This window comes from Rhinopithecus roxellana, chromosome 5, assembly GCF_007565055.1.
Source record: "Rhinopithecus roxellana isolate Shanxi Qingling chromosome 5, ASM756505v1, whole genome shotgun sequence".
Lineage (NCBI taxonomy): Eukaryota > Metazoa > Chordata > Mammalia > Primates > Cercopithecidae > Rhinopithecus > Rhinopithecus roxellana.
Window position 1 is genome coordinate 120,872,325 of NC_044553.1, and position 27,713 is coordinate 120,900,037.

The 27,713-nt window shown below is 44.9% G+C and overlaps 1 protein-coding gene and 1 pseudogene across 8 annotated transcripts in view; one reads left to right on the forward strand and one right to left on the reverse strand.

Annotated features, from left to right (window-relative positions):
• CRTC3 (CREB regulated transcription coactivator 3) overlaps nucleotides 1-27,713 on the reverse strand; it is a 121,402-nt gene that overhangs the window by 20,568 nt on the left and 73,121 nt on the right. For 2 of the 7 annotated variants that reach the window (XM_030929973.1, XM_030929969.1), the window contains exons 4-9: nucleotides 22,213-22,274; nucleotides 20,164-20,226; nucleotides 16,793-16,893; nucleotides 9,151-9,186; nucleotides 5,452-5,537; nucleotides 3,620-3,669 (exon numbers count right to left, since the gene is read on the reverse strand). In XM_030929973.1, the coding sequence (XP_030785833.1) occupies nucleotides 3,620-3,669; nucleotides 5,452-5,537; nucleotides 9,151-9,186; nucleotides 16,793-16,893; nucleotides 20,164-20,226; nucleotides 22,213-22,274 (398 nt within the window). Of the gene's footprint in view, nucleotides 1-3,619; nucleotides 3,670-5,451; nucleotides 5,538-9,150; nucleotides 9,190-16,792; nucleotides 16,894-20,163; nucleotides 20,227-22,212; nucleotides 22,275-27,713 lie in introns of all 7 variants that reach the window. The other 5 variants (XM_030929971.1, XM_030929968.1, XM_030929972.1 and 2 more) reach the window with 4 other exon arrangements.
• On the forward strand, nucleotides 25,772-26,263 carry LOC104679274 (annotated as a pseudogene). The gene has a single exon (XR_004057219.1). The product of XR_004057219.1 is annotated as a testis-specific basic protein Y 1 pseudogene (transcript).

Below are 27,713 nucleotides of genomic sequence, written 5' to 3' on the forward strand. Positions count from 1 at the left end.
TTGGCTTTGAGTTTTTGCTGACTAGGAAGACATGCAGGGATGCAGCAGGGATATTTCTCATTTATGTACAGGAGGCAACTGACATTCTCAAGGTTCCATTGAACAGCAGATGTGGAAGCCAGGGCATGGTGGGTCGAGGATGGGTAAGCAGTAAGGAACACTCGAGAGTAAATATGCTTTCAAAAAGCATGACTGAGAATTCTGGAAATGAGGGAAAGTTAATTAGCAGAGAAAGGCCTCCGCAAATCCAGTAGGAGGAGGACTAGGGAGTGGTAAAGTGGCCAGCCTGATTAGGAGGGACCCCTGTGTCCCTAGACTAGAGGAGGGTGGTGTTGGGGGAATCAGTGGCAGAAGAGAGATGAGCACGCACTCCTGCCAGCCTCGCCTCACTTTTCTTGGTAAAAGTATGACTGGGCGAACTGTGGAGTCTTGGAAAGAAATGAGGCAGCAGGAGAGGTGTCCAACCGGATGGTGAGGAAGAAGGATCATTTTGGTTGTAGAAAAACTGAATATAAATTTTGTCTTTTTATTTTATTTTGTGTTTTTTTGAGACACAGTCTTGCTGTGTCGCCTAGGCTAGAGTGCAGTGGTGCGATCTTGGCTCACTGCAACCTCTGCCTCCCAGGTTCAAACAATTCTCCTGCCTCAGCCTCCAGAGTAGCTGGGATTACAGGTGTGCACTACCATACCCAGCAAATTTTTGTATTTTTAGTAGAGACAGGGTTTTGCCATGTTGGCCAGGCTGGTCTCAAACTCCTGACCTCAAGTGATCGGCCTGCCTCAGTCTCCCAAAGTGCTGGGATTACAGGCATGAGCCACTGCGCCCGGCCTGAATTTTGTCTTTTAGATGGCTGGAAGTATGGAACTGTTTATAGGGTTAAAGGTCAAGGACTAGAAAAATAAAATTGAGACCTCAGAGTCCTCAACATGAGAGCAGATGGGCTTTCTGACTGAGAAGATCCATGGGTGATCAGGTGGGAGTGAAGGCAGAGAGAGCAGCGGCGCGGCAGGGAGAAGCGTCCAACGGCACAGAGCAAGGATGGAAAAAATGTGACCACTGTGAACCAGGTCATTAATAATGTTCACACAGTTCCTCTGCAGCTGGGAGAAATACAGGTGGGTTCCTTTCCAAATATAGTTACTACCTAAAAGAGTCACCACTGATCTAAGGAAAGTAATGCGCCCCCGGGTTCAAGACCCTCTAACGACTCCCATCTTCTCTGTGCAGATCCAAGCAATACAAGCCTCCTTGAGCTCCAGGCCCACTCCTGCCTTGGGGTCTTTGCATTTGCTGTTCCTGCTGCCTGCAGCCCCCTCCGCGTCGCCTCACACTATCAGAAAGGTTTCCTCAACGACCGCCGGTGGCTGCCTGTCCACCTGCTACAGTTGTGTCTCCTTCAGTGCATTTACCCACACCTGACTTTCGCCGTGCTTTGCTTGTTTCTGCCCATCTTGCTCTACTAGATTATTAACTCCTCAAAAGCAGGAACTTGATCTGTTTTGTTCATTGTTTTACCCAGTGCCAAGAATTAGGGGGTCAATAAATATGTGCATGACTAGGAGTCACTGAATGGAATTCTATCTGTAACATAAGAGCAAGAAAGCAACTTTCTCCACCTAAAAAACACCTGCTTTAAAACTCTCCGGGTTGGCCAGGCATGGTGGCTCACCTGTAATCCCAGTGCTTTGGGAGGCCAAGGCAAGTGGTCCTTTGAGAGCATCACTTGAGGCCAGGAGTTCAAGACTGACCTGGCCAACATAGCAAGACCCTATCTGTAAAAACAAAACAGGCTGGGCGTGGTGGCTCACGCCTGTAATCCTAGCACTTTGGGAGGCCGAGGTGGGTGGATCACCTGAGGTCATGAGTTCAAGACCAGCCTGGCCAATATGATGAAACCCTGTCTCTACTATATATAAAAAAATTAGCTGGGTATGGTGGTGCACGTCTGTAATTCCAGCTACTTAGGAGGCTGAGGTAGGAGAATCACTTAAACCTGGGAGGCGGAGGTTGCAGTGAGCCAAGAGCATGCCACTGCACTCCAGCCTGAGTGATAGAGCCATACTCCATCTCAAATAAATAAATAAATACAAACAAAAAAAATAAAAAAACAAAAAACCAACCTCTTGAGGGCTAAAGTACTACAGCCCAATTCTGTAATGTAGGCTTTCAGAGCCTGAAGGTTATCTGATGGTTAAGCCAAAATTGATTCTTGAGGAAAATATATATATATATTTTTTTCAAATTTCCATTTTACCAGGAAGCCCCTGAACCGGACTAGGTTGAGGGAGACTCCCTTGAGGAAAATCTTGCCCCTTCCATAGGAATGTCCTGCACCCCTCGGCAGCCCGTCTTTTGTTGGGCATGTGTCCTGGCAGGCTTTCCCACTTTCTGAAGCGAACATCAACCCGTGGCGCAGCTCAGCAGATTACCTGAGTTTATGTTTAACCTGCCAAAAAGAATGTCTGAGCTCCAGGTACTCAGTAGGGAGTGCGTTGAATGCGCTGCTGTGATATACTCACAGGAAGCTCTGTTGGGGGAAATCATATTCAATGATTGCTTGAAGTGGATTTAGTTCACCCACTGACCCACTGGTGATTGTATGTACTAAGTCAAATCATGCAAGAATCCCATTTCCAAACCACATTATTTTGGCCCTGCAGCCTTGCTGGTTCTGAATTGGCTTCGGTTCCAAGTGGTGGGACTGCTCTCACGGACGCTACGATAAACATCCCCAGGAAGCCTTCTCTGGGCTATCTCAGGACACAGCCCATCGAGTTCCAAGGGGTCCTCTCTGTGAAACTCCCCAGCAGCTGTCTGTACCATCCCACGTGGCACACCAGCCGGCCCTCCCAAGGCAGTTTCTGTTAAGGCAAGGGCCTCATTCTCTCTTTCATCTCCTCGTTCTCTTTTAGACTCAACTTCCTCATGAACTTCCTTTTTCATTTGCTTGTACTATATATATTTTTGTAAGTTGTCTCAAACCTTTTAGGGAGTGAAGTTGCATACTATTAAATCCACTAACAAATTGCTTCATAGAAACTTTTTTTTTGTACTGCATATGGAAAATATATTCATCTTCCATTTATGTTTTTAAATTGTGGTAAAATAAATATACCATAAAATTTACCATTTTAACCATTTCTATGTGTACAGTTCAGTGACATTAAGTACACTCACAGAAACTCTTTTAATTAACTTCTGTGCCACCAAGCTGCCAGGTGAACTGCTGCTTCCCTTTTCCTCTGGCCAAGATGCCACTGATGCCCACAGCCTGCCACAGCTCAGGGCTGGTAGGCTCCTCTTGATTCCCGCACATTTGTGCTTCTGACGCTGCTTCTACTCGGAGAGTTGTGTATTTACCAAGAGTCAGTTGTGTGATTCTCAAACATACTTATGTCAGTTTTATTTGTTATTATAGTTATGTAATTTAATTACCTTAAACAGATGAAATATGAGTATCAAAAGAGAGTGGCTGTTTTTATGAAAATGCAGTTGACTTTCAATTTATACATAGCAAGTTACGTTTCTGAGAGTTCTGTAACAAAGCAGTGAGACTTGCCTTTTGGGAAAAACCTTCAAGATAGTCCCTGAAACATGAACAGAAAGAATATTACTTACTTGCCACCTCCAACATCACAGGATCGAGGGCGTCCTGACAGGGATTGAATCTGAGAAGAGACAACGAAAGCTGGTCTTACTTACTGTAAAGCCAAATTCAAGTTTTTGAAAAGTGTCTTCGTAAGGATCTTGAGGCTCTATTGGGCGCAAGTGAGAGTTCGCGTGTCAGCAGCGTCCTCACAGAGCAGACTTTTAGGTTTTGGCAAGACTTTTTTAAACTAACTTCCAGGCCTAAGGGAGGCATAATATTAATATATTTTCTTAATTTGATGCCTTATCAATTTACCTTCTGGATTAATATTAAAAGGCCAATGTTTTACACATAGAGCTCTTTATGGAGTTTTCGTTGTTGTCTAGGCTGGAGTGCAGTGGTGTTATCTTGGCTAACTGCAACCTCTGCTTCCTGGGTTCAAGCGATTCTCCTGCCTCAGCCTCCTGAGTAGCTGGGATTACAGGCACACACCACCACACTCGGCTAATTTTTGTATTTTTAGTAGAGACGGGGTTTCACCATGTTGGACAGGCTGGTCTCAAACTCCCAACCTCAGGTGATCCACCTGCCTCGGCCTCCCAAAGTGCTGGGATTACAGGTGTGAGCCACTGCGTCTGGCCGACGTAGAGCTCTTAAATAAACATTTCTTTTCCAATTGGCTTGAGAGGAAATGAAATACATAAAAGAAAAAAACAGGGTGAAAAAAGAAATGAATGTCAGAAGAAAATAAGATATTTCAACTAGAATATAAGCTCCAGCTGGACAGGAATGAGTACTACAAATCCACAAGAACCAAGGGAGATGAACATCTCTTTCCAGAGACCAGTCCCTGGTACTCAGGGAGGAGGGCATACCACTGCCCTCTTTGGTGGAGAAGATGTAGTTGTCCCTGATAAAAACCTCCACAACCACATGTGCCTCTCACAGCCAAAAGACATAGTGTGGTTGCTTCTCCTGTGTTTAAATATGTGAATTTTAAATCACATCTCTTTTTTACTTCCCAAATGGTTAAACATCAAATACATCTTGCTTTTACAAAAAACCTTTTAAGACAACTGTAATGCTAATGGTGACTCTGGTAGACTTGGCGGAAGAAAATGGAACTGGGCCAAAGGGATCCTAAATAGGTGGGGATAGTTAAGTACACAGGCAATACAAGCAATTGCAATAGAGCATCCTTAAGGGCTGGAACAGATTAACTGTTTTCTTTCAAAGTCAACACAGCTTCCCTCTGGGAAGAAAGGCCAAGGCAAGAACCGTGGGACCTCCCTTTCTTCCACAGTGGGTGAGCTGTACAGAGAGCCGAGGTGGAGGTCAGCTAGCACAACTTTAGATACAAATGCTCAAAGGCGCATGGAAATCATAGTAAAACAGATGACTTGTCAACTGACTTGGAGGACTCAGGTCAAATGCCCTTGATTTAAAAAGGGCTATCTGGTATACCAGTAATTCTGGACAGAAGCTGGAGACTGGTATAAAGTGCTGGCTAAAAAACAGAAAAATCTGCCTATGACTTACAACGAGGTTTCAGACCTTTTCGCAAAACAAGTAAGATACGGGGGACTTAGCAGGTTTTTTTTTTGTTTTTTTTTTTTTTTTTTTAAGTAAGTCAATTCATATGAAAATTAGGAAGCCAAGAGATCAATGTACTAATTCATTGACACAAGTGTGATAATTTTTACTTGAAATGTCATTCCCTTGTATATTCTTATCTCTGTCCTCAGACAAATCTTCTCCTTTTCTCCTAGTTCCTCTTGTTTTCACCTCTGCAAGATTTTTCGATGACTTCAAAGTACAAACATTCAGTGACAACAAACATAGCTGAGTACTGCTCACCCACCTCCTTGGTCTCCCACAGTTGTTTTGGCAGTGGCTTCGGAACATTTAACAGATTCTCTTCTTTCAATGGACCAGGGAAAGATGCTACTAAAGGAGAAAAAAAAAAAGGCAGCATAGTCATTGCATGAGAAGGCAGGAATCTGGGCCGGGCATGGTAGCTCACGCCTATAATCCTAGCACTTTATGGTGCCAAGGCAGGAGGATCGCTTGAGCCCAGGAATTTGAGACAAGCCTGGGGAACATAGTGAGACCTGTCTCTACAAAAAATTTAAAAATTAGCTGGGTGTGGCGGCTCACACCTGTAGTCCCAGCTACTCAGGAGGCTGAGGTGGGAGGTCTGCTTGAGCCTGAGAGGCTGAGGCTGCACTAAGCCATGACTGTGCCACTGCACTCCAGGCTGGGCAACAGAACAAGACCCTGTCTCAAAAAAACAAAAACAACAACAAAAAAAGAAAGCATCCATCCTACCTACCTTTGGCTGAACAAATTATCTTTGTAAAAACTGATTTAACAAATAAAATGTTTGACTTATTTAACACACAAAAATGACTTCTTCATGGACTGTCTACTAGGGAAGGCACTTTGGGCACTACCGTGGGAACTGCAGAAATAAGTAAGACATGGATTCAACCTTTCACGAATTTGTAATCTAGTCAGTGGATAAGGGCAACTCATAAATAACCATCACTGAAGGAAGAAACGAGTGGAAGCCCGAGAGAGCTGAGGGTATGATGCTCCTGAGAGGTGAACTGCAGAAGGGGAAGAGGCCAGGAGGGTTTTGGAGATGGGCACTGGGGGGAGCCCTTTAGAGACACAGGAGAAGGGAATTCCAAGAGAGGGGAAGGTAAGAGTAGAGCAACTCTTTTCAACTGGAGTGTAGGCTGAGTCAAGGGGATGGTAGGAAGTAAAAGGAGACGACTGAAGCCAGGGCAGGGAGGGCTCCGCAGGCTTGGCAAAGGAGAGAACGGAAGAAGAGGGATGAGGAGAGAGCCTGCAACAAAGATGAAATGGGGAAAGTATGGAGAAGAGGAGTATTAGCTGGAAGACATGGTGGCAGTGAAGCTCCTTGGTTGTGGGATGGAAGTCGGGGACAAAGAGGAACCGACAACCCAGAGGATCTGAGGCTGGGCAGCTGCTGGACCGCTGTTGGCTCTTTAATGCTATGAAACAACCTGTATAAAGGGACCCTTCCAGGGCTTTCCGCTTTAACTCTCTCAGTCGTGCCAGGTAAAACAAGAATGCTGGGTCACAGAACAAGTAAATACTTTTTATTCTCAGAAAGAGACCAGAAAACAAGGACCAGCCTTCAGGAGTTAAGTGATCTGATGTCAGGAAGGGGATTCCAAGTTAGGGACACTGGTGACTACTCAGAACCAGGAATGCTGTTGAGTTCCAGTGGCCACAGAAGCTCCAGTGTGACTGTCACGACTATCCTGTCTTAGCCCCACAAAAGATGGCCGAGTACCCAAGAATAATGGACCCCAGAAAGAAGTCACACGAAACAAGGCCCAAACTTTCCTAGTAAATATTGAGAAAAGAGTTTGAAACAAAAACTCTAAAATAAGTTTATCTTGTATTTAATAAAACTGAGGATATAAATGCAATTGTGACTTCTAAAATGACTTAAGTATGGGTAGGGGTCTAACTTATTCGACAGCATGGTAAGGGGAGGATACAATGCTCTTCAGGCAACCTGCCCAATACCACCAGGACAGCAGTCATTTCTGCTAAACCAGGCCAGGCTTGGTCAATGTCCCCAGATGTCTCTCTTAATCCCGATATTCTCATCACTCTCTTTTGAAGAGCATATTTTGTCAACATCCTTGTTGATTTTCTTCAAATGTTATCTGACTTAATCATTAATATAAACTGCTTCAGAAATGTAAGTTCCATGAGGGCAGAGCCTTTGTTTTCTTCTCTACTGGTGGGTGCTTAAAACAGTGTCTGGTAAATGCTGATGCTACAGGTGGCTCTCAGCAAACTAGGAAACAAGGAAAATGGGCTTTGAGGGCCTTCATAAACCAATACAATGAGAGGTCAAGAATAAAATTTGCCCAGAAAGGCTGGGTGTGGTAGCTCATGCCTGCAATCTCAGCACTTTGGGAAGCGGAAGTGCGCAGATCGTCTGAGGTCAGGAGTTCGAGACCAGCCTGGCCACTGTGGCGAAACTCCTTCTCTACTAAAAACACACACACAAAATTAGCCGGGCGTGGTGGCGGGCATCTGTAGTCCCAGCTACTCGGGAGGCTGAGGCAGGAGAATCGCTTGAACCCAGGAGGCAGAGGTTGCAGTGAGCCGAGGTAACGCCACTGCACTCCAGCCTGGTGACAGAGCGAGACTCCGTCTCCAAAAAAAAAAAAAAAAAAAAAATTGCCCTGAAAGGTACTGTCAGATGCTGGGAAAAGTTTGAAGGACTGAGTGAGGTGGCATCACACAGCTCAAGGCTACTTCTCCAAAGAGGTTGGTTGTAAGAACACGGTTAGGGCCTTAATGGAGACTGTTTTCTTAGAGTTCATTGCTTTTAGTCCCTTTTCATATCCAAGATTTGTCAGGAATTCTTCAAAGCATTGAAGGAATGCAATCAACCTTGAAGCCATTTACTAATTTCTGTTCTAATGGATTAGATGTTTATTGATGTTTTAACTGTTTGTGATTTTATTCATGGCCTAAAAGGGCTTGCCCAGAAAAGGAGCATGCAGGATGATGACAGAGAGCTGTGCCTCTTGCAAGATGCTCCTCATTTATCAGGCCCCCCACGAGTCTCACCTCTGTGACATATAAACCTAATTTAGTTGTTTATTTTTAGATTGTAAAAATTAAATTCCAGATTATAAAGATTTAGAGAAAAGAAAACAATGCCTGGTACTAACTGAATAAATGAACTGTGTCAGACCCTCATTTGTCAATGGCTTTGAGTGTCATTTCCATAGATCTCCAACACTGTTTTATTTGGCTTTACGAAACTCAGCATCTTGTAAAAGGTTTGCATTTTCATTTCACAACCAATATGCATTTTCCTGGCATTGTTTATTTATATCTGTCAACGAAGACTTTCTAAATGGGCAGAGACTACTGGAATAATTAATTGTTTAAGTGATCAGTTCATTCTTTTTTTTTTTTTTTTTTTGAGACGGAGTCTCACTTGGTCTCCAGGCTGGAGTGCAATGGCGCGATCTCGACTCACTGCAAGCTCCACCTCCCAGGTTCAAGCGATTCTCCTGCCTCAGCCTCACGGGTATCTGGGACCACAGGCACGTGCCACCACACCCGGCTAATTTTTGTATTTTTAGTAGACACAGGGTTTCACCATGTTGGCCAGGCTGGTCTCAAACTCCTGACCTCAAGTGATCCACCTGCCTCAGCCTCCCAAACTGCTGAGATTACAGGCATGAGCCACCGTGCCAGGCCAATTCATTCATATTTTCATGTGATTACAACTTTTGCTTCCTTGCTCAACCTTATGACTGTGGGGACCTAGACAAAAAGGAACCTTTGTAATGCAACCACACATTTCCTTTCTCCTGGCCTTGAACATGGCTAGCCTTAATTTTCTAAAGGCTCTCTGAAAAGTAAGCCAATCAGCAGTTGTTAGCATCTGGGGAGTCCTGAAAACATGAATATTTATTAGTAAAGCTATTGAAAGGTTATATCCACTACTCAGCATCCCACTCCGATATAGGTAGTTAAAATAAGTTCATACCTTCCCCATGTCCATTATTCTCACCATCACAGAAACCTACTGGGAAAGGAAAAAGAAAAAAAGAAAACGCTTTTATGTGGCACTTTCATTTTCATGAATTTATGAACTAGTAACTCTTTATAATTTGAAATAGAATTTTGAAAATTCTAATGCACTTTTGATACACTGATTTTCATTTAAGGTGCTTTATCATTTATACTAAAAATAGGCAGAGCTAATTTGAAACTAAATTTGTTTCCTTTTTTTTCCTTTAAAATTGTGTCTTAAATTTTCTTACTGTCTCTGTCCTGAAAGAACAATTTTTACAAAACCTGAGAATCTCTTTCAAACCACAAAGTAAAGAAGTATAGATGGAAATTCTCTTCCAAATGCTTTATCATGGGGGTAAGAGCAGGTAACTCAAAAAGCCTGCATCACTGTTTGATACTTACCATGGGTGTCTACAGGAACAAATCCGAAGTTCCATGCTGTACGCTATTATATATATTTCTCATGCAGTGAAGTTATTTTAAGAATAAAATTTATCTGGAGTCTAAGTTAATTTAAAGGGTACATAAGATAGCTATTCACAAAGTTTTAAAACTTTGACTTGGAATAAGCTCTGGCTGAATGAAGTATTTTTAATCCATAAATTATACTGCAGATGACAAAGTATAGTATTTCCTATTCCTATAAGCTAAAACTAAAGAACCATGCCAAGAATGTAATATCTTAGCATTCCCCTAAGAGCAATCAAATATTTTTCAGTATAGAATCAGGATATATTATTAAGTTCTAAGCATTTAAGTATAGCTTACTTACATTTTAGATAAGTTTTTGGCTAAGGTTAACCTACAAGTTAACCTGATTAGTCTATACAATTTAAATGAAATGTCTAATAACCATTCACTCAACCCATATTTAATAAGTTTCTACATTAAGTGCTAGGTGGGGCTGGGTGATACAGTGTAGGTGAGAAGACAGATCATGGTAACACAGTAGCACATTCTGTAACACAGGTAGAAGATACAAAATTTTAACAGAGCCCAGGGGCAGGGGCAACACGAAGAGTCCCCAGGAGTACAAAAAGGCCGATGAATTAAGCAGACACACAAACACAGAATTTCTTTCAGGCCCACAGAACCAGAATGTAAGTAAGTGATTGAAAGCTTTATTCTAGAGCACATAAAGAGCCCTTGGGTAAGCCTGCTAAAATGCAGATTGGACCAACCCTCAAAGATTTTGATTCAGAAGGTGTGAGAATTGGCCAAGGAATCTACATTTTTAAAATTTTTTTATTTTTCCTGAGACAGAGTCTCACTTTGTCACCCAGGCTGGAGTGCAGTGGCGTGATCTTGGCTCACTGGAACCTCCACCTCCAGGGTTCAAGCAATTCTCCTGCCTCAGCCTCCCCAGTAGCTGGGATTACAGGCACATACCAGCAGGCCCAGCTAATTTTTGTATTTTTTGGTAGAGATGGGGTTTCACCATGATAGCCAGGCTGGTCTCAACCTCCTGACCTCAGGTAATCTGCCAGCCTCAGCCTCCCAAAGTGCTGGGATTACAGGTGTAAGCTACCGCGCCTGGCCTACATTTTTAATCATCGTCTCAGGAGACTATTGCAGAAGGTCCTTGGCCCATTCTTTTTTTTTTTTTTTTTTTTCTGAGACAGAGTCTAGCTCTTTGGCCCAGGCTGGAGTGCAGTGGCACGATCTCGGCTCACTGCAAGCTCCGCCTCCCGGGTTCACGCCATTCTCCTGCCTCAGCCTCCCGAGTAGCTGGGACTATAGGCTCCCGCCACCTCGCCCATCTAATTTTTTGTATTTTTTTTTTTTAGTAGAGATGGGGTTTCACAGTGTTGGTCAGGATGGTCTCGATCTCCTGTCCTCTTGATCCACCCGCCTTGGCCTCCCAAAGTCCTAGGATTACAGGCGTGAGCCACCGCGCCCAGCCCTTTGGCCCATTCTTATTTAATCAGCCATTTAACCCATATAAAGACAGGCAGTGGGAACAGGTGAACACTGAGGTGTGGAGAGAGAAAAGCTGTGGCTCTACAACCAGCACCATCAAAAGGACAGGAGCTTTGGATTACTATTCTGGCTTTCCTGAGACCCTCATATTAAGAAAGGGCAGGGAACTTCATTCTGATCACTAAAAAGTAACTATCCTGTTAAAAATTTAAAACTAGTTTTTACATAGCAATCTGGTATGGCGTGTTGAAGCATCTCTTCATCATCAAGACACCAATCACTCAAGGTTTAATTACTACGGCTGACCAGTCCCTGAAACAGGAGGACTCAACTGAGGGTTACTATGTGAAACTGCCTGAGTGGCTGACAGACACCCCATGTGACAGCCCCATTAGTGCATGCTCTTCTCAGACTGGAACAGAAGGAAGGCTTCATGGAGGAGGTGGTATCTGAGGCATCATTCACTGAAGGATAATGATGAAGAAGAGGATAACCAACAACCAACCTGACGGCTCACTTACTATGTGCCAGGCACTTTACACAGGTGATCTCATGTGATCCCCACAGCAACTCTGTGAGGCAGGCGCTATTATCATTCCCAAGATCACACTGCTAGTAAGTTCTGGGAGTAGAACTCTGGCCTGTGTGTCTTCAGAACGTTCATGTCCCTAACCAATTTGCTGTAGTACCTGGAAGATTTAGACAACTGGAAGCAAAGCTGAAAGGGGATGCCCAGTGCGAGGAGAAGGAGGAGGAGGCAGCGGCGGTGGCAGCAGCAGAGGAGAAGGAGTGGGGGGTGGTTGGGGAAGGAAAAGAAGGAGAAGGAAGATGGAAGAATGTGGCTGCAGCACATGGTGGGAGGACTGGGAGATGGGCTGGACTGGAGGAGGCTGCTGGTCATTTGGCAGGATGTGGGGGATGGAAGGTTTCAGTTAGAGAAGTGACATGATCAGAGCTAAGCTTCAGAGACTGCTCTTGCAGCAGAGTAGGAGGTGGATTGAAAGGAGAAAGCCTTATTAAGGCAGGGAGGCTGAGGAGAGAACCAATGCAATAGTCCAAGGCAAACAGGAACCAAGTAGGATACTGGCAGTGAAGACAGAAAACCAGAGGCAGATTTGAGACATGCTGTGGGGATAAAATGAACAGGACTCGGCTACTGAATGGGCGTGGGGGCATGGGAATGGGAGTAATTCGATGCAACTCTCAGGGTTTGGGCTGCGGTGACCAGAAGGGTGTTGGTGGCAATGACTGATACACTGGCACCAAGATAACATATCATCAAAATATCCAAGCCTGGATTTTTACTACTAAATTAAAAACCCACAAGATGGCACTACAAATAAAGGGTTAAAAAGAAAAAGGAATGAGTTGTGACTGGCTATCTGGAAACAGAACACTCATTTTATCAGTCCCACAGGGATAGGACAGCGATGACCAAGGCTGCATCTGTGTTCCAGGAAACCTCACAGCCTCAGAGTCACCAAGGGCTGGTCTCTTCTAACTAAGGGAACCGAGACCATGTTCCTTCTGTGTGCTCCCATGCCTGGCAAAGCTAAAATAATTCCTCACACAGCCCTGATTTGCTAAGTAGAAGGGAAGGCAAGGGGAAGAAGACCCTTTAACCAGTGTCCTAAAGGAGGCCTCTGGTGTTTCAGCCACCCCATTCTGGGCCCTCTTGTCCCCGGGTGAAATTCTTTTTGCCCCTCTTCAGATCTGGGATGCTTGTACCTGCCACTGTACCCCTGTCCAATCCATGCAATTAACAGGCTTACATCTTTCAAGGTTATTTGCATTGTAAACCTTCTCCTTAACTCTGCAGGTCAAAGTTTATTGGCAGGTGAAAGGTCACTGGGTCCGAGGCATGCCAAGCCCCCTCCACCCTAAGGAGTTGGGTACTGTGGTCCCCAAAGATGGCAATATTCAGCATCTACAGCCCCGGATGCAGAGAAGACAACTATTACACACTCTTCTCCCCTTAGCTCTAGACTGCTCCCTAAAAGGAAGAGGACCACCCCAGCCCCTCCTCCACAAGCCCGATGACAGGAGGGGTGTTAGGGGACAGTCCTAGGCTATGGGACAGGGCATGTGTCCCAGAGAATCCTGTGCTTCCCTATCTGCATGTATGTGTGCAATGGTCATTAAGCTGTACATGCTGCCAGGGAAATGGCCAACATGCCCTCTTTATAGATTCTGAATAATTAAACAAAAAGAGATAAATTATAAAAATCTTGTTTGGCTCCATAAAAATTTATTTCTGTCATTTATACCAACTGCTTATCATTTATGCCTAATTGTCATGCAACTCAATAGCCATTATGAAAATTACTCAACATGTATCAGGCTTTGTTTTCTTGGGACACAAATCTCCACTCATGAATGTATCATAGCTTACTGCTCATGTAGTTAAGCTATGAGCAGATGCTCTCATCATCGGCTCACAGCAACAGCAACAACAACAACAATAACAAAAAAGTGTGGCTACATCATTCTGCTCAGGAGAGATTCCCAGGGAAAGAACAGCTATTATTGCTTCTAACATAGAACCCAGTTCTGGGTTTCAATTATATTTTCCCATCACTTTTTAAATCTTTATTTGGTTGGTCCTATAAGAAATACCTTTTTGCAAAGCTAGTTGATATTTTTAAAATCCAAAAGGAAAGAAAATGAAAAACTTTAATGAAATACAGGAGGAAAATACATGAAACTATTTAAAATAGCTCCCACCAACAAATATAATTCTCCAGAAATAATTTCCATCCTTGGAGACTTGAATAATATTTTAAACACTGGCTTTCCCATGTAAACACATCCATATTAGGATGTGTTTCTGAGTTCTGCTATACTTGCAAGGCAACTGCAGGAGCAGGCACACAGTTCAGACATCTGAGCTGGAGGCCAGCCCACCCTCCATGGTTTTCAAATATTGTAGCCCAACAATTTCTAACTGCTGATTTGAAAAGGAGAGACCATCATCACGATTCTCAAGCAGGAACCCTGCTCCAGGATTTCTTTTTTTTTTTTTTTTTTTTTTGAGATGGAGTCTCGCTCTGTCGCCCGGGCTGGAGTGCAGTGGCCGGATCTCAGCTCACTGCAAGCTCCGCCTCCCGGGTTCACGCCATTCTCCTGCCTCAGCCTCCCGAGTAGCTGGGACTACAGGCGCCCGCCACCTCGCCCAGATAGTTTTCTGTATTTTTTTTTTTTTTTTTAATAGTAGAGACGGGGTTTCACCGTGTTAGCCAGGATGGTCTCGATCTCCTGACCTCGTGATCCGCCCGTCTCGGCCTCCCAAAGTGCTGGGATTACAGGCTTGAGCCACCGCGCCCGGCCCAGGATTTATTTCTTTCTTCCTGTTTTTCTCATTGCTCTGTCTACCTGGACCAATGTTTACATTCCTTTGCTTTTCTTATTCCATCCTCACTTACCCTTTCTGACACTTCTCATCTCTTCTCTCAGAGGCTACATCGCTCAGCATGAATACTTCAACTCAGGTAATTGCTTTCTTTAGTTACTTTCTTTTTCTTGGCATGCAAGCATCAAAAAATCCTCACTTGAATTACCTGTGATTCCCTTGGTTCTCTAGGCCTCTAGCCCTTTCTAGAGAAGCGTAAACTTTGCAGAGGGCAGTGTAAATGAAAGGAATGGCAGAGGCAGAAATGCAGGGGCTCCAGGGTAAAAATCTGTCTGTCTAGCTGGCTCTGAGTCCATGGAGATTAGGATCCTGCTGTGCTCACAGGCGCCCCCACTGATTACAGCTTCTGCTTTTTTAAGGCTTTGTTTACATACTCCCATCTCTACCTATCCTGAAACTAAACTAATCCCTCTTCCCACACACCCTGCTCCTCTAAGCAGTGAGCAGTGGACCCATATCCAATTCCAACATCAATTTCAGCATCACTGCCAACTTTCATATTCCCATGTATGGAAGCATGGGTAGATGTCCCTAACCAATTCTGAAAGCTCTCATAGTTTACAAGCAAACAATCATTTAAGCAAATGTAGTCTTCTCCAAATTGCACCAATAGAACAAATATAGCAACAATTATTATTCAATCCTGTCCCTGCTATATACAAAGAAATAAGATCATGAATGTTCTCCTAGAAGGAACACAGGCCATTTAGGCTTTAAACTCTCCAAAAAGCAAAGAAAACCAGAAAAGCTGGTTTCTTGGCTAAAGATGTATTTATTCCTGTTTCAAGAACAAATACACAGCCCTGAAAGTTTCTGGGCAAGAGTCAGTCTGCATATGGAATGGATAATTCAAGACAATTGTTCTTTCTAGATTATAAACCCCAGAAAGGGAGACTTGAAATGTGTCTGAATGACCAGCCTCACTTCACGTACAGGTCAGGTGCCAGCACCGAGGGTATTTTGGCAAATGCTGTGCACATGCGAGCCAGTGTGTGATTCTTCACACTTCTCCATCAGTACGGGCTCCTCTGTGCTGGGCACTGTGCTAGCGGCTGGAGAGAACAAGACCATTAAGATGCTGCCTTCAAGAAATCTACACTGAGCAGAGAAAGAGATGCATGTTCACATAAAAAAGCAGCCAAGTATTACAGGTGCTAAGAGAGCAGTCTGGGATGTCAGAAGGACACGGTAACTCTGAGCTGAGAGGGAGGAAGGTCAATGACGGCTCCACAGACATGAGTATACACACGAGCTAAGGTTGGCCAGGAAGGCCAGGAGTGAGTGAAAGAGGAAGAGACAGGAACAGGAAGACACACTAGTAGAACCCAAAGTGGTTCGCATGGCTACCTTGGGTGTGAGGCGGGGGAGCAGAGAGAAAAGGGAGAGAGGCAGACAGGGGCCAGGCCTTGGGGCTCATGTCATTCCAAAGAAGATCTGGGCTCTTTCTCCTGAAGGTGAGGGGTGGCATTGAGGATTTTAAGCGGGAGAGCAAGATGATCAGGTTTGGGTTCACTCTGGAAGCAGAGCTGTGAGATGGCATGAGTGGGCCTCTTCCCCACTCTGGGTTACTCCTGGCCTCTTTCCACCCCCTTACTCACACTGGCCAGGGGGGCAACTGAGCAGGTGATGCACAGTTCCAGTCTGGTCGCCTCTTCCCCTTCTCAAGGGCATGCCTTCCCTCAGGCAGCAGGCCTCTGCTCCACCCTTCCCTCCCCCAGGCTTGCCTGAGCCCTCCTCCCAGGGGACCACGCTGGCCAGTGCTGCCGGCCACTCAGGGGGAGTCAGCCTCACGCTGGGGTTCAGTCTCAACAGGCCCACCGACCTACAGAGACAGTCACTTCCTCCAACCTGGTCTTATTAGTAATAAAGGTGATACCTAGCTCTGTCTGTCACTTCTGGTTTTATTTCTCAGTTTGTTCAGATCCTGGGTGGGGAAAGAGGGAACCTCTTGGGGAACCTAACATAAAACTGGATTGAAGGGATGTGAGACTAGAAATCAGGAGACCAGTTAGAAAGTTATTGGAAGATGACGGGTGCCCAGAAGAGGGCCAAGAGACGCCAACAGGGAGAGCGTGCTGTGGAGGGAGCAGGGCAGAGGCAGGGGATGCCGGGAGCTCCATCCATCCTTACTGCATCATGGACACACACGCTTCCCTGCCACGAGCCGCCTCTCTAAGACCACTGATCCGGGAAGTGCAAACACCACTTCAGCTTCTCTTTCCCTTAGGCCCTAGGACAGAATGAGCAAGCACAGCTGCTGTCAGCAGTGGCCTGTGTGTCTTACCCATGTATGGGGCAGGCCAGGCCGACTGGCCCCCTCCTCCATAGGGGTCCTGGGGCTTGGTGCTCAGAGCACTCGTGTGAAGAGCAGAATCAGAATTGGTCCTAAGGAGGGGGAGGAGAGAGTCTGGCTGAAAATCCATTTTCCTTAGTGAAAATGCAATAGTCTTTGTTGAATATTACCAACAGGAAAGAAGGCAAGAATAACTGATTTGTAATCATCCATCAAATAAGGGCTTAGGACCTACCTGAAGTTCTTTATCTCAATAACAGCCTCTGAGGATCACCCACACTCCAGAATATTTTAATTTAGACTCATACCGCCTCATATGCTGAAGCTGACAGCATGGCGATCGAGTTCGACAAAGGCGGGCCTCGGATGCATGGCTTCCGTCTAAGAGCCCCTATTCTTCCCAGCTCAGAAGCCTGCTGTGGCCAGTTTAGCCTGTGACTGTACTAGGTTTTCTCCACCTGAGAGCAGCTGTTCCTAAGTAAAGGGTCACTCAGAGCAGTGGTTCGCAAAACCCTTCCAGGAAGCAGGTGAGGTCAAGCCTGCTTTCAAAATGACAGTAAAGTGTCCTCTGTTTTTCACTCTTGCCTCTCCCAAGCACGGCGGGCTTCCCCAGCAGCCATGTGAGGTGTGATGCCCCCACCGCTAAGCACGGGAGCAGACAACCCAGCTGCCTTGGAGGGATCTGTAAAAGGTGAACATTGCCACTATTTTCAAAATTTTTTGTGTGTTTCTTTTCAAAAAGATACAATTTACGTTAATGTATAATGGGCTATTAATTTATTTTTTAATTCACTAGCATCTTTAAAAAAATCTCTCAATATCAATAGATATTCTCACGTAAACAAATACTCTTTGAGGGTCTCGATTTTATTTTATTTTATTGTTATTTTTTTGAGACAGTCTCGCTCTGTTGCCCAGGTTGGAGTGCAGTGGTGCGATCTCAGCTCACTGCAACCTCCGCCTCCCGTGTCCAAGAAATTCTTCTCCCTCAGCCTCCCGAGTAGCTGGGATTATAGACATGCGTCACCATGCCCAGCTAACTTTTCTATTTTTAGTAGAGACAGGGTTTCACCATGTTGGCCAGGCTGGTCTCGAACTCCCAACCTCAGGTGATCCACCTGCCTCAGCCTATCAAAGTGCTGGGATTACAGGCATGAGCCACTGCGCCCAGCCTATTTTATTTTATTAGTATGACTTTTTGAGATGAAATTTCGCTCTGGTCGCCCAGGCTGCAGTGCAGTGGTGCTCACTGCAACCTCTGCCTCCCGGGTTCAGGCGATTCTCCTGCCTCAGCCTCTCAAATTGCTGGGATTACAGGCACCCGCTACCACGCCTGGCTAATTTCTGTATTTTTAGTAGAACCGGGGTTTCACCATGTTGACCAGGCTGGTCTTGAACTCCTGACCTCAGGTGATTCATCCGCCTTGGCCTCCCAAAGTGCTGGAATTACAGGCATGAGCCACTGCCCCAGGCCTCCGTTGTTTTTTAAGACTGTAAAGTGGTCCTAAGAGAAAATGTTGGAGCCACTAATGTATAACAAATTTCTGAAATTCTCCCAGATAGCTTCAATGTCTACATAGCTTTGGTTGCAAGAGATGATTATTTATTTATCTCATCATAAGGTCAAACTGTTGGCCATAAAAAGAACTGGTAAGCAACTTCATTAGCCTACAGTGCTTCTTTGTGGTTCATTCCAGTGACAGCCTCAGGTGGCTATGAAGCCACGTGGCTTCAGAGGAGGGAAGAGGCAGACAAGGGCAGAACCCATAGTGCAACAGGAGGAGCGTGGCCGCTGAGATCAGAGAGACCTGGGTTCAGATTCCAGCCTAGATTCAGAGACTTGAGAGAATATCAAACAAATGCAGAGCCAAGTGGGAAAATCTAAATACAGACCGGGCATTAAATTATATTAAGGAGTTATTTTTAATTTTGTTAAGTGTAATAGCAGCATTGTGGTTATATTTTTTAAAAAAGGTTCTCGTTGGCCTTACACTGCTGGAGATATTTCCAGGTACGATACTATATCTAGCCAATCATGTGACTGGGGTGGGAGGTAGGTTTGGAGAGACTGGCAGAATGCTGATAATGAGTGAAGCTGAGGATGGGCACCAAGGCCTTTTTTTTTTTTTTTTTTTTTTTTTTTGAGACGGAGTCTCGCTCTGTCACCCAGGGTGGAGTGCAGTGGCCAGATCTCAGCTCACTGCAAGCTCCGCCTCCCGGGTTTACGCCATTCTCCTGCCACAGCCTCCCAAGTAGCTGGGACTACAGGCGCCCGCCACCTCACCCGGCTAGTTTTTTGTATTTTTTAATAGAGACAGGGTTTCACCGTATTAGCCAGGATGGTCTCGATCTCCTGACCTCAGTGATCCGCCCATCTCGGCCTCCCAAAGTGCTGGGATTACAGGCTTGAGCCACCGTGCCCGGCCAAGGCCTTTTATAACACTTCTGTTTTGAGACAGCAAGACTGTCTCAAAAAAATAATAATAATATAAAATTAAAAAATATTTAAAATTTTGCACCATTCATCAGGTTTCTTTTTTATTTTGAGACAGCGTCTCTGTTGTCCAGGCTGGAGTGCAATGGCGTAAACAGGGGTCACTGCAGCCTCAGCCTCCTTGGGATCAGGTGATTCTCCCCACCTCAGCCTCCTAAGTAGCTGGAACCACAGGCACGTGCCACCACGACCCCCCCTTTTTTTTTTTTTCATAGAGACAGGGTCTCACCATCTTGCCCAGGCTGGCCTCAAACTGCTGGGCTCACATGATCCTCTGGCCTCAGCCTCCCAAAGTGTTGGGACTACAGGTGCGAGCCACTGTGCTCAGTTGCTTTCTTTTTTTTTCTTTTCTCAATCCTAGTCCTTCATCTATTAGCTAAAGCCCTTAAACAAGTCACTTAACCTTTTAGAATGGAAAATAATACTCATTCTTGTAGGGTGTTGTCAGGATTGAAAAAAATGACTGAAGTGGAACTCTTACTCCTAGAGTCTGGCCCAAAGTGATCATGATAATAGCTGATGTTTATTCAGCACGTATGCTTCCCAGGTCTTATCTTGTTCAACCCTCACAACCAACCCATGATCTAGGTACCATTATCTCCATTTTTCAAATGAGTAAACTGAGGCAATCAGAAGTTTAAAAATCTGCTCAAGGTCATACAGTAAGACACAAACCCTAGTAGTCTCATCCCAGACCTCGTGTGCTCTATACTGCCCCCTGTAGACACTCAAAAAATGGTGGGTTTTGTTTTGAACATGTATCAACACAGCTTACATGAACACACTCTGGCAACTGGCTGCTATGTAAAAAATATCAGGACAGTTAAATTGCTTTAAATCTACTCCTACCAGGAAACAACCCATGTACCTGTTAAGTGCAGATGTCAGCCTAAACCCAGGATGCTTTTCGTCTTTCCAAGGGGGCTGTTGCCTTTAAAAACCAGAACAACATAAAAGAAAAAGAAGTCAATCCACAACAGCAAAGGAGGGCCTCAGCACTTGCATTTGAGAACTGGCTCTTCTACTCACCTTGCTCTGCAAGTCACTTAAAAATACCGCACACCTCGCTCATTTTGCTCATCATTGTTAAAATGAGGTAAGACTCAATGATCCGTCCAGTCCTGTGATCTTTGATTTCCAGTATAAAAACTACTACAAACCCATAAGGAACAGGATTAGCTAGCTGGGCAGATGAGGAGTTCAGTATACATGTAGGGGGAGCCTTGGCAATCTTGGATGCAAAAATTTTTTATTCCCTTACCAATGGCCATGAAGAGGAACAGAATTGTTACAGTTGCCCAGGGTATGAAAATATTAAGTCTAGCCAATCCTGGTGCTCTGAAAAGCAGAAGACATTTCTTGGATACATAAAAGAAAAATATCAGTTTGGAGATGCCTTTTACTGATGTAATAAAATATTGTATTTATTCCACAACCCTGGATCCCAAGATTCTTGAGGGTGGCGGAAAACCTACCTGAGGTGGGGACGCACTTTTACCCATCTTTATTTCCTCCCCCAGACCCAGACTACATTATACACAGTTAGTGCTCAGTCAGTATTTGCCCAGAGAATGGATGGAGAGTAGACTTCAATCCGGAGAGCTAAATATTTTTGATACACACATTTTAAATGCCTCCTAAGTCTGACTTGGTGATCTGAAAACGATACTAGGCACACAACAGATGCTGCAGGGGCTTTTTCTCAGTTAATTCTATTTTCTGTTACCCTCTGTATTGGGTACAAAAATACTCAAAGAGACCTTAAATCAAACACACTGTGCAAATTACCATTTTAAGAGTCTTTTGTCCTTTTCAGCAGCTTACTAAGACATTCTGAGAAAAAATGCTTATTTTTCTAAGTCTCAAACATAAGAATGCCATATCTGAGTATTCTGCTGGTAAACATATTCCAAATGTGTTTCTATTTGGTTTTAAATATGAAGATCTAGATTTCTTTAAACAACTTTTCATTTTAGACTTTCTTTTTTTTTTTTTTTTTTTTTGAGACGGAGTCTCGCTCTGTCGCCCAGGCTGGAGTGCTGTGGCCGGATCTCAGCTCACTGCAAGCTCCGCCTCCCGGGTTCACGCCATTCTCCTGTCTCAGCCTCCCGGGTAGCTGGGACTACAGGCGCCGCCACGTCGCCCGGATAGTTTTTTGTAGTTTTTAGTAGAGACGGGGTTTCACCGTGTTAGCCAGGATGGTCTCGATCTCCTGACCTCGTGATCCGCCCGTCTCGGCCTCCCAAAGTGCTGGGATTACAGGCTTGAGCCACCGCGCCCGGCTCATTTTAGACTTTCATATAAGCCTACCGTTGGAAATGCTTAAGTGTTTGTTTCTGTTTTTGTTTTTTGAGATGGAGTCTCACTCTGTTACCAGGCTGGAGTGCTGTGGCATGATCTCGGCTCACTGCAACCTCCGACCCTCTGGTTCAAGCAATTCTCCTGCTTCAGCCTCCCAAGTAGCTGGGATTACAGGCACACGTCCTCACGCCCAGCTAATTTTTGTATTTTTTAGTAGAGACGGGGTTTCATCATGTTGGCCAGGATGGTCTCAATCTCCTGACCTCATGATCCGCCCACCTCAGCGTCCCAAAGTACGGGGATTACAGGCGTGAGCCACCGTGCCCAGTCAATAAGGTGTTTTTTATTTTTGTTTTTGTTTTTAAGAGATGGCATCTTGCTATGCTGTCCAGGCTGGAGTGCAGTAGCTATTCACAAGCCCCATCATCGCACACTACAGCCTCAAAACTCCTGGTCTCAAGTGATCCTCCCACTGAAATTAAATGTTCTAAGAGAAAACAGGATTCTATGCTTTATATTAGCAATTTCCAAACAACATTCAAAGTGGATAAAGTTAAGTGAAATGATCTAAAAATAACACATACCCATCATATCTTTTAAAGTATGGCTTGCTTACCTTGGCCAACTCTCATCCAGAGGCTGTGAGGAATAATTGACTCCAAAAGCACTACCATCAAAGTAGAATTTTTAATAAAGGAAAAATACAAATTAATGGAAAGTTGAAGCAGAATTAGCAAGGTGGACTCACAGATAGTTAAAACAACTGAGTTTTTGGCTCTTTATCCCTGTACCTGACAGCTCTTCCTTCATGCTTTCTCTTATCACCCCTCCTCAAGGACAGCCTATTCTGCTGTCTTCTAACCAGTGTTTTCTTTGCATGATTTTTTGTGGGGTGTTTATTATGTTTTACCCACCTGGCACCTTTTGTTTTCAGGAACTGTCTCCACTCTTGCTCCAAACCTGGTAACGTTGCCATTCCCTCTGTGCCACACATGAGGAGCCCAGGCCCAGGATTCTAGTCTAGGTACTTTACCCCCTGGAAACAGTGTTTGGCTCAGGGATAGGTTATGACACAAACAGAACCATGGAGAGTGCTTTTGAGTGGAAAAAAAGGAGTGCCCCAAGAGGGGTGGTGAGCCCGAGGGCCTTCTGAACCTGGGGGTCTCCCTTTGGAGAAAGCCTATCTGTCATGCCTGAAGTCATCTCAGAAGTGGTACCTCGGAGGTAGGTCTCAATGATATTATATGACTCCTTGGATCTAGCCCTTGGGTTTCCAGTGACATATGCCAATACATTTTCTGTTTTTAAGTTAAGGTGGGTTCCTGGTAACAACAAAGAAAATAAAAACACCCACAATTCTACCATTAAAAGACAATGAACTATTAAATGAAATAAGCCAGGTACAGAAAGACAAACATCACATGTTCTCACTTATTTGTGGGATCTAAAAATCAAAACAGTTGAACTCATGGAGATGGAGAGTAGAAGGATGGTTACCAGAGGCTGGGAAGGGCAGTAGGGGAGGGTGGGAGGGAGGCTGGGAGGGTTAATGTGTGCAAAAAAAAAAAAAAGAATGAATATGACAGTATTTTATAGCACAACAGGGGAACTACAGTCAATAATAATTTAATTATATTGGGCTTCCAGTGACATATGCCAATACATTTTCTGTTTTTCAGTTAAGGTGGGTTCCTGGTATTTATAACCAAAAAAGAGGCGCATTAGATGTATGAAGAAACGTAAACTTTCCAGTGTTATTGGGGGCACTGTCTTATCAATGTTGTATTGTTCACTGGGTCTAGCATGGCTTGGAGCATATTCCGGACGCATGGAGACACAAATGGGATGCTGCACTACACACCGAGCAGAGAGGCGTTGTTTTCATTCGTTTAGTTAACTGTTCACACACAATAGCCTTCTGAAGACACTGTTAATCATATTATTTTGGTAAGAAATCTTCAATGATTTTGTTCAGCCTAAAAGGCAAAATCAAAACTTACTGGCTTAGTAATTGTGGTGCTCCACAATTTGGGGACAATGGCCTCTTCTGCTCTTGTCTTCCCTTCAGCTGTCTGAGTTCCACAAACACAGCCTGTATTTTCCTGTCCCTCTGCCTTTGCTAATGCCATTTCCCCTATCTCTCCTCCTATGTGGAACGTTGCCTCCTTATCACTCACCCAAACCAAGCCCATTCCTTTTGTCTCCTGGATCACTGATTGGATGAAATATACATTCGGCAGTTACCAATAATACTTTTCATCCCAAACCTTTATTTCTTAAGGTGGAAATAATAAAGAAGATACAGCTACACATTAAGACAGAAATGTGAAAACAGATATCTAAGCACCTGCTGTGTGCCAGGCCTGTGCTGAGTTCACACTTTATTTAATCTTAATCCTGAGAGGCAGCTATTTCCCCCATTTTACAGCTGAAGAAACTGAGGCTCAGTTCTAGAAGAGCTGAGAAATCCAAGATCAGATAGCAGGCCTGGTGGATCAGGGGTCAAACCCACAACTCACTGACATCAAAGCCTGAGAGCTCTCCGCTAAGCTATGCTGCCTCTCAGGAAACAGTGAACTATGCCAAATGCCCCCAGAAAATAGAAAATAGTACCTGGAGTGTTCTGGGAAGAAGGATGGAGGCTATAAGAGAAGGTATCATTGGCTCGGGCTCAGGAGGAAACCGGAGCCTTGAAGGAGTGGGGCCCTATCCTGCAGGCCTGGGCTGGGCAGCTCAAATAAATACAGAATCTGGAATTAGGAAAATGGAGGCTCTCATGAGTTCTTAGTGATTTGGTGGGAAATGTCTTCTTTGCCAGGAGAAGCATTAGGATTGCAAGTTTTATCTTCTACGTATTAGTTTTCTTTGACAAGTCTCATTATCTTATGTCTTAATTTGACCTTAAATCGATAAAATAAAACAGATAATTTCCAAAGAGAGACATTTCTTCAACATTCACTATTAGGCTTAACGTACATGAAGTTCAGATGAGGTGAGACCACAGTAGGAGGCAGGAGAGGAAAAGGTGATAAACAGGAAGGCCCATGAGAGACAAAACCTGTCAGTATTTCTGCTGGCCACGCCATTAGGGAGGAAACACTGAGCCTCAGAACCTATGGTTATCTGCCTTTCTCTTTTCTGCAGATTGGATGAATCTGTGTTCAGAAACACTTAATTTCAGGAAGTAGAAGTTTACCATTTTTCTCAGTACACTGCCATCTTTAAACTCAATACCTCTGATTTCACAGTACTGATAATACAAATTAGAATGCAGTGGTGTAATAGTCACGTAATGATCAAATGTTGGTGATTTAAATGTTGAGGTATGAGCTAGCATTGTAACCTTCCTGATATTAACAATGTGAAAATATAGTAAATTCCTGGAAATTTTTAATATAATTAGGTTGAGGCATCAAAAGTTAAAATATGTGACCTCTGAGCTCTCTTAATTTTTACTGTCTCATCTAATTTAGTGAATATTTGAAAACCCAAGAGAACCACTCATGTTATACACTTACAGTTAATGCAAGGAAAATCTAGGAAAAGTTTATTTGTTCTTTGGAAAATTTCAGAAAACTTCATTCAGGTGGCTTTAAATTACTCCACAACACTGACATGCCCTAAGTCACAACCTTGAGACAGAGGAAACACTCTTATTTACAAACTTGAATTTGCCATTTACTCAAGAAGCATTTCTGGCATCCCCGCCAGGTGCCAGCGTGCCAGTGGAAGGGCAGCACAGGCCACAGGGCTTTTAACAATCACATCAGCACCTCCTCCGTTGCTTCCTTAGTTAAGCTTAGTGAAGCCTTTGGCTCAAGAAGATTTCCACTTAAAAAAGGAAGGCAGGGAGGAGGGATAATGAAAAAGATAAACAAAGAAGAGGTGGCTGCAATGGATGGAAACAAAAATTAAAGTTTAAAAAAAAAATCCCCACACTCACATGGATCTTTTCTTATCCTGTGCACTCCTCTCTGCCCCTTTGCCTTCCGTCCTGATGTTCCCTGGGGTCTTGTGGCCTCAGAGGCTCAGGCCACAACTGCTTGCATTGCTCTGAGAGGCACAGGATGCTCTCAGGATCACTGGGCACCAGCTAGAGTGGGAGCAGAGGGGGTGGCGGGAGCCTCCGGGCACAGGGGCTTTAGGAGGCGCTTCCTAAGAGCTTCAGGGACCGTTGGGAGACATTGAGCAGTGGAAGATGAGTCCGAAGCCGAGAGACTCGGGATCCCCGGCCAAGACCAAGGAGACCCAAAAGAGGAAGTCCTCTCCTCAGCAGGGCTCCAGCAGCCCGAAGAAGAAGGCTACCAGGGCGGCCAAGAAGGGAAAAGCAGCTCGTGGACCGAGAGGCGGGAAGAAACGGACCGCGAGCAAGATGGCGGCGGCGGCCCCTGAGGCGGGGAGCGGGCCAGCGGCCCCCGGCCCCAATGACCAGCCTAGCCAGGAGCTCCCTCAGCACCAGCTGCCGGTGGAGGAGCCCGTGAGCGAGGGGAGCCAGCACGACACCCTGAGCCAGGAGACCCAGCTGGAGGAGCCACTGAGCGAGGGGGCGGCCACCAACTCCACCAGCTCCCTGAGCAGCGACTAAGTTCAGGCCCAGTCGCCAGACCGCAGAGATCTCACCAGCAGGGTGGCCCCTGGTGAAGATAATAAAATGAATGTGTTGCAAATGAAAAAAAAAAAAAAAAAAAGAGCTTCAGGGCCAGTGCCCGTCTTCCTGGTGGACAGCCCCCATCCTCCATGCTCGCTTTGGCCAATCCCATCCTTCCCTCAGCCCCACTGTCACCCACAGTCCAGTAACTCATAAATCCATACCTCCAGCTCCCAATAGTTAAATTTGTGAACTCCAACTGCATATTTCCAACTGCCTACTCAACTTCTCTGCCAAAACACAGCTCAAATTCTACCAAAAATCCAACCAATCACTGTCCCCTTAATCTGTTCCTCTTCTTATAGTCCGTCTTATTTAGTAAGGCCACCTTCTACCAAGACACTCAGGTTAGGATCTCAGAGTCATCCCAGTCTGCTCTCTCTCTCCCCAAGCCTCTGCAGTTCTGTGCAGGAAAATCTTGCTCCTTGAATTACTGCTTCAATCCATCAACACAGGGACTGCTGTTCCTCTCAACCTGCGGAGTGTTAGAAGTAACAGTTCTTACTCTTCCCCAAAGGAAGGGGAGCAGCTCTTCGTCTGCTGATAAGAGAGGACATCAGTTGGCCCGTTTACCAGTGGGTGGGGTTACTGAGTCACAGAAGCTGAAAACAAGACGCGCCCCTGTCCCTTTCTTTGTGCTGCTTGACCTGCGGCTGGGTGAGCAGGCGCAGGCTTCCCTTCTCTTGGCTTCCCATCCCTTTGCGGTCAGGGTACCTGGGCAGGGCTCGGGGCAGCCTGGAAGCCAATCATTTCTCTCCTGCTCTGGAACTCTGTGTTCTGCCAGGGACACGGTTTGTGGGGCAGGCCTGCGGCCTTCCATGCAGCTAGTGGGGTAAGTGGACTCAGAGTCTGGTTAATAGAACCCACCCACCACGACAAGTTTCAGGCTCAGATTGAATACAGAAAACTGGCCATAATTTGGCTCCTTCCTGATTTCTCAGCCATGTGTTTCTTGTCATTCTACTTCCTTTTGTCCCTTTACCTCCAACTGTGTCCCACTGGAAGGCATCTTAAAGTGAAACTGTAAGGGAGGATATGAGTGGCATCTTTTTTAGTCCTTGCATTTATAAGAACATCCTGTTTCCCTCAGCACATGAGAGGCAAATAGATTGCATGTGGTATTGTGAAGTCAGAATATTTACCCCTTAAAATTCTAAAAACTAATGTTTCCTTGTCCTTCAAGATAAGACGGGTGTTAGGTAAAAGCTGGATTTTGTGATCACTTAAGTTTTGGAAATCCTGGGTTAAAGATGAGAAGTTTCTTAACTGCAGGACTTTTCAGAGCCCTAATATATATGGTCAGGCTCCAAGAGGAGATAGAGAGCATGGTGTTTCTCAAATGTAATAGGCCATGCATTTCAAAGAAACAGTGTCCTACAAACCAATGTCCTAACATTTTCCTCTCATTATGATGAAAAGAATCAAAGCAAGGCCCAGCCCAGAGAGGAGAATCATTCCTAACTCTGGTA